Source organism: Sphaerodactylus townsendi, linkage group LG06 (assembly GCF_021028975.2).
Source record: "Sphaerodactylus townsendi isolate TG3544 linkage group LG06, MPM_Stown_v2.3, whole genome shotgun sequence".
Lineage (NCBI taxonomy): Eukaryota > Metazoa > Chordata > Lepidosauria > Squamata > Sphaerodactylidae > Sphaerodactylus > Sphaerodactylus townsendi.
Window position 1 is genome coordinate 37,952,226 of NC_059430.1, and position 12,474 is coordinate 37,964,699.

A 12,474-nucleotide genomic window follows, 5' to 3' on the forward strand; every position below is an offset into this window, starting at 1 on the left:
GCCTTCTTACAATGTATTACTCAGTGATGCTCAGACATCCACTGACTCCAGCTGTAAAATGGATTTCAATCAAGATTCCTATCAGGCCAACCCTTTACAGCAGGACAAGTTCTTACAACAGACCCCTAGAACTCAGTGCCAAGGATCAGCAACTGTATTATTTAATATTTCTTTAGAAAATGTGTTTACACCACCTCTCCAAGAGACCTGCTTGAGGCAGCTCACAATAAAATCATAAGAACAATCGACATACAACCCTGATGCATCAGTACGAAAGCAGAGATACGTGCAAATGAGCCCAAAGGGAATGCAAGCACAGTTTCGAAGTTTGAAGGACTGAGCCCTTCTAGGAAGCCTGAAAAGATTTATTTTCTCATTTGAATCCAAAGTTCCAGCGTGGCCACAAGCCCACCCTCTCTTTCACCCTCTCCAGTCCAGACTGGCAAGTCATGCTCCTGAGATGCTTGTATGTTCATGGGAAGGTTGCCCAGATCAAAACCCAGAGAACTGTTCTGGCTCGTCCCCAGGGGCTGAATTCTCCCACCCAAGTTCTTCCAGCTGTCTCATCACTCTTCTCCCGTCCCATCAAAGAGTTCCAAACAGGGCTTGTTTCCCACATAGGCTGCTGGGGAGGGAGAGGGGAGGAATAAACAAGGAATAAACAAGAGGTGTGGAGTTGAAGAGCCTGCAGGGACATCTACATTTGGAGTGACAGAGCTATTCGAAGAAAGGGCCATTTCTGAGGGCCGCAGCATAGTATTCATAATGGAATCCTTTTGTGACTTGTGCAGGGACCCTATGGCCCCTGGAGAAAAGGAACCAGAGAGTTGTTGTTTTTTAAATCACTTTCTATTTGAAAACCTATATGTTTAAACTTTGCTAAAAGTGCAAAGCCACGATTTTCTCAAAAGCCCAAGCTGGCTTCCTGTCCAAGAAATATGGGGGAAGTCCCTGCATGTTTGCAGAAACTCAGCAGAAATATTCTTTCTCACACAAGCCTTCAGCATCAGATAATATTTTAATGTCATGACTTTTTCCATGATATCTTTTGAGGAATGTTGGTAGAAAACGATACACTAAGGCTACACCAGGAATTGCAGGGTGTGGGATAGTTCGGAAATGTCATCCACTCACACAATCGGCCCTTCTAGCATTCTGGAAACTTTAAAGAGCCAGAATTTGCTACCCGGAGAGAGAAGGGAATTCTATAACTCTCAATATTCCATGTCTCCTGGAGCATATTTGAGTCATCACCACCTTACAGATTCTTTTGAAAAGGGTGATTATTTCAAAATTTATAAAACAGCATTTTTCAGTATTTCCAGTGAGGCCCCCTGTCTAAACTGTGGGTGATCTGTCTGCTGTTTTCATGATGACAATGAGAGCTAGCCACTCTACTACTGGGGGCAGGGGGGGAGAGAGAAAATAAAGAATCACAGGAAGAAGTTGGGAAGGTTCCCCTCTTCCTACACCATAACTGATCCCCTCCAGGATTCTATGAACCCTCAAGGACTTGAGCAGTCTAATTTCTCCCCTGCCCCCTTACTTTCAACTGACCCACAAGTACTCTCAGTTCTACATGTTTCCTAGGTATCCCTTATTTTTGTTGCCGTCAAATCACAACTGATTTATGACAATCCTGTAGGGGTTTCAAGAGACATTCAGAGATTATTTACCATTGCCTCCCTCCATGTCATGACCCTGGTATTCCTGAAAGGTTCTGCATCAAGATAGGCTGAGAGTGTGTGACTAGCACAAGGTCCTCCAGCAAGTTTCCAAGGCAGAATGGGAATTCGCACCTGGGTTTCCCAGACCCTAGTCTGATACCTGAACTGCTACATCTGGCTGGCTCTCATTCTTCCATGATTAGCAGACCATTTTGAGGGTTTAGTTTATTTGGTCAGTTCTCCATACCTGAGAAGGCCCCTAACTAGAAATTTCTGGCACATCTCTGGACTGAAGAGAGCGCCAAGAGGATGGGAGCAAAGTCTCTGGCTCCTGTTCATTTGATCCAAATCACACCCTGCAGTCCCTGAGGCTTGGACCACATCAAAAACCACCAAAACATTTCTAAGTGAGAGCAGCAGAAAAAATCAAACTTGTTATCCTCTTAATTTACACACCATGGAGGCTTGGCCTAAGACTTCGGTTCAAAGAGGTTTTCAGATACTGGCTCATTTTAGGGTCAATATCCCCTTGGCTTTCTATCACCACAGTTGGCAGGAAGGCTTGGATGCCAAAGGGAGAATGCATTCCAATTTCTATTTGCATATTCCACTTTTGTGAAATGAAATTAATATCAGTTAACGACCCATGGCTCTCAAGCCTGTGATAGTTTTCTTTGCCAAACTATTCAGCATCCCATCAGGCCCTTGTAATCCACAGAAGGTGGAACTTCATGAGTTGACTGCTTCTGAAGCTTATGCCAGTGACAGAGGGCTCTGCAGAAGGTGAGTCAAAACTCCAGCTGTGCCCAAGCTCCAGCTGTGCCACAAGACATCTGGTTTCTGCTGCCAAGCTCCGATTCTCACTTCATCTGCTTTCTGAGGTCCAAGAGGAAGAGGCAAGACAGAGATTAAAGGACTGAACTTCTTCATGTGTAAAGGCTGCATGAAATCTCTCTATTGGGTGGACAACCTGAAAGCTGGCTTTCAGGTAGCTGTTTCACGGCCAGGTAGTGCAGCAAGAACATCCAGATCTGCCTAGGGAAGAATGCTAACCACATATTAACAATGGTTCCCAACATGGGTTACACTTAGATGGACTTATGCTTTTGCTAGAAAGGGGCACCAGAAAGGCATAAAGATAGGCAGGAGACAGGACTGAAAGATGCTCTCCAATTACCCCTCCAAATGCTGGAAGCAGCAGCCTGTCATTTCTTTCCCATTATGAATGCAATTTAATTCTCTTTTATATGAAGGTCTTCCATTTAAAAAAAACCATTCATTAATAATTTACACACAATAAAGCTTGGGACAAGGACGTCTCACAAGACCACTTAAAGTCCCTGCAGATGAAGGGACTGTGCGTGTCCACATGTGTGCATGCGGGCAAATACATTTATCCCCTCTGCCACTGAGATATGAATGTAGGTAGGCTAGGGAGAATGTGCGGGAGGAAGGTAGCCATAGGAGCGCAGGATGGAGGCTGAGAAATTAATCAATTGGTTCAGAAAGACAAGAAGACGACAACACAGAGGACTGATTTTCACAGGGATCTCCCATTGTTCAGGTCAAGGGAAGGAGCAACCAGACCACTTCCCACAAACTGAGAGCACAGGATGTGTGGAATAAATCACAGGCAAGGAAGAACCCCAGTGGGCCACAGAGTCCAAACCCCTGTCCTGCAGAGGCAGTGTACAATTCTTCTGGTTGAGGAGGTCTCAGAGAGAACACCAGTTTCTCTGCAGTAGCGCTGGTCACATTTCATAGTCCTCAGTCCAAACAATCCTGGTCTGTTCCTGGAAGATGTGGGCCTTCACCACCTTCACCAGCTCCCCTGCACTGCTCCAGGACTGAGGATCCACCCAGGCCCATGAACAAGGTAAGGCGTGGAGGGTCTGCTCGGCTCTCCGGCATTGCTTCAGAACCTCGGAATCACGCAGCCCTGACTTCCCGAGCAAGTTCCTGGAGATAAGCACAGAAGGAAAAGGCACCACAAATATATTCTTCTAGATCCTATGAATAATGGATAGGCAGAGATGGGCTAAGTCAAGCATGTTAGTTTAAGAATGTTGAAGTCTAATGGTCTGGTCCCGAGAACGGAGGAGCTGCCAAATAGGCGCTCAATATAGAGCATGAACCAACCACTGCATTAGTGGAACGTAACAAATTGCAGCATTACACCCATGTTGCCAGAAGAAAAAAAAATTAGTTCAAGGTTTCAGTGGAAGTCTTAAATGCTTAACAGCTGAGGGCGGACACTGTAAAAGCCAGTTGACCTCTGAACAAAGCCCGGGGGTCTGTGGCATACACCTCCCTAATACAGTGGTTTTCAAATGCTTTCTACACCATCTCTTTCTACATCATTTCTACCTACAAAGGAATCCCTGTATATCGACCGTGGAATCCCTGAACACCGCAGGTAATTCTAGAGCTATACAGTTTGTTTGTGCAGAATGAAATACAGGACTATTCCTGAAAAAACATCTAACACACCACTGAGGGGTAAGTTGCACAGCAGTGGCAAGGAATGGCTTTTATAAAGCAAACAGACCTGGGATGCTGTTGAAGGGGGAGGAAGTGAGCCTGCCATTCCACCATGTGGTTTCACTGTGCAGAAACAGCGCTGGGGTTTCCCACTATTTCTGCTGCTCCACATGCACAGAATGTCCCATGTGCAGCAGCAAAAAACACTGATATAACCCTGCCCCCAGCACTGTTTCTGGCAGGAAAAGACCTCAAGAGGAGGAAAGAGCCTCAACAGATTCACAGGGGAAGAAAGTACCTGCTAATCAGGAAACCTTTCCGCCCTGCCATTACTGATCTTACTGAGGAGCCCTGGGTTTGAAAACCACAACTCTAATCCAAGAAAGAATCCCTTCTACCTTGAATCAAGCATCTTCTTACCTAGAAAGTGGAATGCATTTAACAGCCCTTGGACTCTGCTGAGTGGGATTTTCCATTATCTCCTCCTGTTGCAGCTACTTAACCCCCAAAAATTATGTTCTAGAGGGATAGTGGACCCTCAGAAACGGCATAGGGAGCAACATGAGGATTTGCAGTGTGGACAGTAATTGTGGAAACCGTAGCTCCCACAAACAGAAATGCCATTAATTAATTTAATTCATTTATACCATACCTTTATCCCAATGGCAACTAAAAAGTGACTTACATCATTCCCCACTCTTCCATATTGCCCTCAAAATAAACCCAAGAGGTGCATGAGGGTGAGTGAATGTGACTGGTCCAAGGTCACCCTGCAAGCTTCAATGGCAGATATGAGGATTTGGACTCAGGCCCCCTCCACACACGCAAAATAATGCGTTTTCAAACCACTTTCACAACTGTTTGCAAGTGGATTTTGCTATTCCACACAGCTTTAAAGGCTCATTCCGCACATGCAGAATAATGCACTTTCAGACTGCTTTCAATGCTCTTTGAAGCTATGCGGAATGGCAAAATCCACTTGCAAACAGTTGTGAAAGTGGTTTGAAAACGCATTATTTTGCGTGTGCAGAAGGGGCCAAAGAGCACTGAAAGCAGTTTGAAAGTGCATTATTCTGCATGTGCGGAATGAGCCTCAGTCTTGCAATTCCTAGCTCCCTTCCACACATGCAGAGTAATGCACTTTCAATCCACTTTCAATGCACTTTGCAAATGGATTTTACTGTGCGGAATAGCAAAATCCACTTGCAAACAATTGTGAAAGTGGACTGCATGTGTGGAAGGGGCCCTAGTCTAACACTCTAACCCCTGCACCATAACGGCTGCTGTATAGTTGGAAATATGCTGGCGTGTAGCAAAAAATCAAAAGCAAAGCATAATCCCTAAGGGTATCTGGAACATGTAGAACCAGAACTCCAGTCCCTAAGGACCAACACATCTCCAACTTAGTCATCTTTAGATATGTTTTAAAATATACTTTCTAGTCCTTCTACATGATGGTGGAATCTTCTGTGATTTTACTGGATGCCAGCCCAGTCATCTGAGTGGTTCAATCAGGTTAGACTCACTGCACTGTCTTAGTGTTTCTTTTCCCAGCCTCCGCAATCGCAGAAATGGCTCCTGAAGGCTAGTGGCTTGCATCCAAGAAATGCCCAATTCACAGCAGTTTCTCCACGCTTACAATCTAGATATACAAGTTTATGGAAAGGAGGCATCTATAAGACAATTAAAGATAGCCCAATTCTATTGGGGGAGGGGGAGACGGAATCCCAGGGCTGAATTGGAATGTCTACAACACACTGCTAAATCTAAACATGTCTGACTGTGTTTACTCAATGCCTGGCAAGTAGGTCAATTTGTAAGCTGCCTTGTGTGTATGTGTGTCAAGTGCCATCAAGTTACTTCCATCTTATGCCGATCCTATGAATTAATGAAGTCCAAAACATCTGACCAATAACAACCTTGCTTAAGTCTTGCAGACTGAAAGCCGTGGCTTCCTTTATTGAGTCAATCCATCTTGCATTGGGCCTTCTACTTTTCCTGCTGCCTTCAACTTTTGCTAGCATTATTGTCTTTTCTGGCAATCTTGCCTTCTAGGGATGTGACCAAAGAATTATAGCCTCAGTTTAGTCTTTTTATCTCCCAGGGAAAATTCAGGCTTGATTTGATCTATCACCCACATGTCTGTCTTTTGGGCAGTCCCTGGGTTCCCTTTTGGAAGGAAGGTTGACTACAGATGCAATGAAGTAATTACTTGGATTTTGCTGGTTCCCATTTACATTATGACACCCTTGGTTTTTAAAGCGAAGCAGTGCCTCATACCCAAACCCTGAAAGTAAACACACATTACCCTGTAAAGGCAAAACCTCTCCTTTCAACCACTGTTCCTGCCTTACTCTCTCAAGGCGATTAGCTTCCCCCATCCATATAACAGCTTCTGTTGATCCCGAGGGGGGGCTTTTCGTACCTGACTCCCCTGATATTCTTCCTGGTGACCTCGACATGGATAACAATGGGATATATTTCACTTTTAATTAGATCCGTCACCACCTGGACTTCCAGCTCGAGCAGGCAATGTTTATTCTGCAAGGAAATCCAACAGATTTACTGATTTAAATGGAAAAGAAATAACCTGCCCCTGACAAGTTACATTAAATCAAACACCATACTGTGAAATATCACTGCTTTTCCAATAGTAATTCCATTAAAAGATGGGATTTACTACCAACCTTCAGATGAAAACAGAATTGAAGGGCAGGATCATCTGTTATATAACAGAGTGGGAGTCCAATATATCCAGGCGATGGAGATCTGCCAGGATACTCTGTCTTTCAGGTGGGCAATGGTAACTTCACTGCAAAGACCCGCATTACTCACTCTGCTTTTGCTCTGGGAAAATTCTTTCTTTGTGGGAAGATGAAGGGAGCGCGGTGGTAGGTTGTATAGACACTGCACAGAATGTGCTGTTCCACAGTTGCAACCAAAGGAGTTAATTGGGTCTCTGCAAATGCATGGACCACAGCCACAGATACAGCTATTCACCATGATGGCTAAATGGAACCTCTCTGTTAAGAAGCAGCGTCCCTCTGAATAACACTTGACGGGGGAAACAGAGAAAGGCTCTGGCATTTGTGCTGCACTTGTACATATCACAAGGTACATCTGGCTGCCCACTGTGGTAAACACAACACCAGAGGAGACAACTAGTCTAATCCAGCCAGGCTTTCCTTATACTCTTATGAGCCCAATAATCCTACTACAGCATCCAATTTCCTCAGTTTTCTTTCAGAAGGACTCTTTTCCTTTTCTTTTTGCAGCTGTACCACAGCAGGCAATCCAGCCACTGAAGTTTTCTCCGTCATATGTTGGGGGGAAAGTCTTCACCAACTGAATTTCTACTTCCAGGAAGCTGCTACAGGCTCAAGAGACTTTCTACAGACAGTTGGCAACCCGACTTTTTGCTCACTTGTCGTCCTCCTTTCTGTTTCTCTCCCCTGATCCACCAGAACTTGATTAAAAGAGATTCAAGGCCAAGTTCCATTCCTCTTCATGTCATGTGACAGAATCGCCATTGCTTTCCCACACCTGGTAAATTCATTACTTCTTTCCCCATATCTTGTTAATTCAAGATTTGAAATTTATCAAGTAAGAGAAAGTGTGAAACCTAACAAGTATGAGCAAGAGAAGTCATTTGGCTGTTTGTTACATTTCCCACATCTGGAAGTGTGGCTGTTGCACTCCATATGCTACACTCTAGGGAACTGGAACAGCACAAATGTTCTCTTCACAAACAGTCACCTGGGTAGCATTTACAATTGAAGGAGAATTTATGTTGACTGGGACCCTGTTAAAAATGTACATATGTTTTGCTTACTTTGCCTCCCCATCTTTCAGCTACACTCTGCTTCTTACCTTTCCAATCGCCTCCTGGATGGCTTGCATCCTCCCACAATCTCCTTGGCTTTGAGAAATCCCATTACCATTATGTTTGGAAGTGGAAGAGAAGAGTTGTTCTTCGACTAGAGTGTTTGTGAAAAGAAATGTTTCAAAATGGGTCTTCAGCATGTGAAGAATACATGCCAATAAGGCTGGTTTGAATACAACTAATGGTATGCTGTGACACACAAACCCAATCCTACACTTGTTTAATCAGAATTAAGTCCCAATGTATTCAGTGGGACATTTCAAACATTCACGGGTTTTCAGCCAAAATTATGCAACTTTATATCCTTCTCAATTGTTTACAGTATTTTTTGGAGAACAAGAAAGGCCAAGGTCTGTATCCAAGCAAGTAACTCGGAAGACCTAAGGATGATTTCTTCAGAGGGGATAACAATGTCCACAGATCCCCCCTTCTCACTTCAACCCCTAAGATTACTCCAAAACTGAGTTCCTGGGATTCAGAGGATCCCTCAGGAACAGTATATGGAGCTAAGAGGGGAGGCAGAAATCACTGCCCCTTGAAAGGAAATTTGAGTCTTCGGAAAGTGCCTGGTTACAGGCCAATAGTTCCTGACCCTCCTTTGGTTTCCAACGCTTCAGCGTTGCCGTTCCTGCTATTTTCGCTAAGGGATGTACTAACAGAACAGCTATTCCAGCTATTGTTCCAGCTATTCACCATGAAGGAACATCCTGTGTCTTCACTGGCTGTAACCATGACCACCTAAATTCAAGGTTGTCCGATGGGGCACAAAATAGTATAAAGGAAATGTCTGCATTACCGGATGATACACTCATTACCTTTTCCCTGCAACCCTGTGGGCTATAAACATGGGTTGGCTTTTTCCCCCTTTACATGAATATAGATTTTCAGGAATCCTTCTGCACCAGACTATGGATCCTCCACTACTTTGAACATTTGCAGAAACACAAAATGCCCGTCAACAAATGCTTCTTTCCCAAAAGCAGAAAATGCTTTTTTTACAAAACAGAGAGGCAAAAAGAATTGTGTACACTCCCTGTTAAAAGAGATCAATGATGACTGAATGCAGAAAGAGACAGGAGCCATTTTCATGGGCTGTCTTCAGCTCAAAGACCAGGTCTGGGACACGGGATGAAGCCTTGGCTCCAGAGGTGGGATCCAACCAGTTCTCTCCACTTCTCTAGAAGTGGTTACTAATTTTTTCTGAGTGGTTACTAATTTTTTCTGAGTACTAAAGCAACCTGCCTGCCCAATAGGGACTGGAGGTGTGTGTGTGCGGCGGCGCCACGGTTTGAATCCCACCACCATCGGAACCTGTTATTAAAATTTTTGGATCCCACCACTGCTTGGCTCTAGTTTGGATGCCAACACTACAAATTACTCATACTACTCAGTCTCTTGGGTTTACCTGCTGAGTATACATGGAAGTCCTGATGAGAGGAAGGGAGGCCCAGCAAGTTCCTAATGAGCCAGGATGCTAAGTAATCAGGTGAAAATACCACAGGACGACGTGTCTGAATCACGAGGGGGCGTACCAGACTGTAGGGCTTTGCGATTCCATCTGCACATAAAAGGCAATACAAGATGCTTATAGGTGAGCAAGAGAGGTGAAAGGGGAACTGCTCAACTGAGTATGGGGAAAGGGGTCCCATGGATTTAGTGTCTGCATTAACTATAGTAACCATAGGAGAGAGACACGATGCTCTGTGGGGTACTCCACTGGGAGCTTTACTTTAACCTCTTCTGACTCCTTGTTGTTTATCAATTGTAAAGAGTCTTGAGATAATGTAAAGATTAACTGTAGCATCCTATATTATGAGCTTTTCTAGGCAAGTTCCCCCTTTAGCACAGGCAAACTGGCATATACGTTTTCAAGGTTTCCTTGACAGCCATGCAGGTGGAGGGGAGAATCATCTCTCTTTCTCAAGATGCCAAATTCTTCATCTAGACCCAACTTCCAATGTAATGTTATGGATATGCAGAATATCCATGGCCAGATATAGAAAGGACCCCTCATGGGAGACAGACCTGTCATGATTTCAAGGATTCCCCAGTAGTTGTTTATATGGAATGACAGGGCTTATTTATGTGGAATAACAAACGTGCTTTCCTTTCCTATCACGGTGCAGCAGTAGCGAGAGTCACAATTCACCTGAGGCAGAGTCCTGCAGGGAGGCTCCCTCGTGCCCTCCCTGCTGTCTGTACTTCACCAGGAGGAGTTGGTCAAGCGCCCGTTTTTTCAACTGAAAGGGACATAAACGGGGAAGGGGAGGGAAGAAAGAGAGAGAAGGAGAGCATGAGCAAAGAACGCATTACTCAGTGGCTCCACAAAATGATGAATACAGGCTCATTATGGGGAGTTAAGCAGAATCTATCTTGAGACACAATTCCCAAAGCGAGAAGGAACAGCTCAGCAATTAAACCTCTTCCTTTCTGAATCTCTAAATTCCTTTGAAAAACACCTCAGGATAACACTGTGAGGTACTTCTTTGCATCCCCAACAAGAGAACATTACACCAGCAAGAGGCAACAGCTGCCACACCACTGATGCACAAGGACCCTGGCCCAGCCCAGCCAGAAGCAGACACCCAGCACTTTCACTCTCTAAGGCCCCTTCTGCACACATACAGAATGATGCACTTTCAATCCGCTTTCAGTGCACTTTGCAGCTGGATTTTACTGTGCAAAATAGCAAAATCCACTTGCAAAAAATTGTGAAAGTGGATTGAAAGTGCACTATTCTGCATGTGTGGGCCCAAGTCCCACCCAATTGGAAGCAAGACAGCCAATCAGCAGTCAGGCATTGAAACAGTCTGACAGCTCCACACTTTAAACAGAGGTCAAGTCAGGAAGCCCAAGTCGGGATGGCCAAGGAGCTGTATTTCAGATAGTGCCGCAGTAAATTTTTCTCTAAGCTAAGGTCAGCCCTTCTGTCCTAAAACAAGACTCATCTTTTAAATCTCAGAACACAAACTCATCTCAAATATTTATATTCTGCAAAATGTGCAAGTTGGCTTACACACATGACACTTTTTTCATGATTCCAGATGTGAGAGACCTAAGCAGAGAAAAAGCACTTTCTTTGCCCATCTCCAAGGATACTTCTTTCTGCTCCTTCACTTGAAAGAAGCTTTAGTACTTCACAGGAAGAAGCTTTAATAACCCAAACCAGGTTCCAAAGCTCAGTCCAGGTCAAAACATTTTTGTGCATCATTACACCCACCTTATTTAGGTCAAAAGCATTTTTTGGCCACAGTCTTCAAAAATGAGCCCTGGCAAACAGCTTAATGCAAAGACAAATCCATTAGCCTATGCACAAGAGCTCCGTGGTGCAGAGTGGTAAGCTGCAGTATTGCAGTCAAAGCTCTGCTCACGTGCTGAGTTTGATCCCAATTGAAGTCAGTTTCACGTAGCTGGCTCACACTGGTCGGTAAAATGAGTACTCAGTTTGCCAGGGGTAAAGTGTAGACAACTGGCGAATGCAATGGCAAACCACTTTGTAAAAACAGTCTGCCTAGTAAACATGATGTGGTATCACCCAATGGGTCAATAATGACTCAGTGCTTTCACAGGGGATTACCTTTTCTTTTTATGCACAGCCCGGATTTGCATGGGCCAGGATAGCTTGACTTCATCAGAGCTCAGCTGTTAAGAAGGACTGGCCCTGGTTAGGGATGGTAGGCCATTAAGGAAGTCCAGGATTCCTACTCAGAGGCAGGCAATAGCAGACCACCTCTTGGCAGCACTTCCCCCCACCCCCCCAACACCATCACCACACACAGACACAACTCAGCACAAGGGCAGCTGCCTCACTGAGCTCACACACAGCAACCTCAACATCTCTCTTCAGTTTACCTTAGTCCTACGGCGTTTCTGCTGGGCTCCTGCCTGACCTTTCTCCTGCAGTTTCAGAAGCTGGAGAGCCCTGGAAGGAGGACAGCAATCGCAAGCCACTCACAGAAAAACCAAAGCAAAACAGAAGCAGCGCTGTGTGGCAAACTGTCCTGATTTTTATTTGTTTATTTGTCAAATGTATAGACCGCCCTCCCCGAAGGGTTCAGGGCGGTGAACAACACGAAATAAAATATAAATCTTAAAACATAAATTTAAAACACAGTCTAAAACGACTCCATGTACCCTCCATAAAACAGGAACCATAAAACATCCGATAGCGTCATAAACCCTCCCCCTTTCATACCCACGGAAAGCCTGATGGAAAGGTACGACGTACTCAACCAGGCTGGCCAAATGCCTGGTGGAACAGGTCCGTCTTACAGGCCCTGCGAAAACTCTGCAGGTCTCACAGGGCCCTGATCTCCCTCGGGAGCCTGTTCCACCAGGTAGGGGCCAAAGCTGTAAAAGCCCTGGCCCTTGTAGAAGCCAGCCTGATCGCTTTTGGGGCAGGGATCACCAGTAGGTCCTCCTCTGAAGAACAGAGAGGCCTAG

General features: G+C 44.9%; 1 protein-coding gene across 4 annotated transcripts in view; it reads right to left on the reverse strand.

Moving 5' to 3' along the window:
* The window catches only part of CARD10 (caspase recruitment domain family member 10), a 47,671-nt gene continuing 35,197 nt past the window's right edge, over positions 1 to 12,474 (reverse strand). For all 4 annotated transcript variants that reach the window (XM_048500867.1, XM_048500868.1, XM_048500869.1 and 1 more), the window contains exons 17-22: positions 11,884 to 11,953; positions 10,181 to 10,271; positions 9,437 to 9,589; positions 8,019 to 8,125; positions 6,574 to 6,689; positions 1 to 3,626 (exon numbers count right to left, since the gene is read on the reverse strand). In XM_048500867.1, the coding sequence (XP_048356824.1) occupies positions 3,419 to 3,626; positions 6,574 to 6,689; positions 8,019 to 8,125; positions 9,437 to 9,589; positions 10,181 to 10,271; positions 11,884 to 11,953 (745 nt within the window). In that variant the 3' untranslated portion in view covers positions 1 to 3,418. The remainder of the gene's footprint in view (positions 3,627 to 6,573; positions 6,690 to 8,018; positions 8,126 to 9,436; positions 9,590 to 10,180; positions 10,272 to 11,883; positions 11,954 to 12,474) is intronic.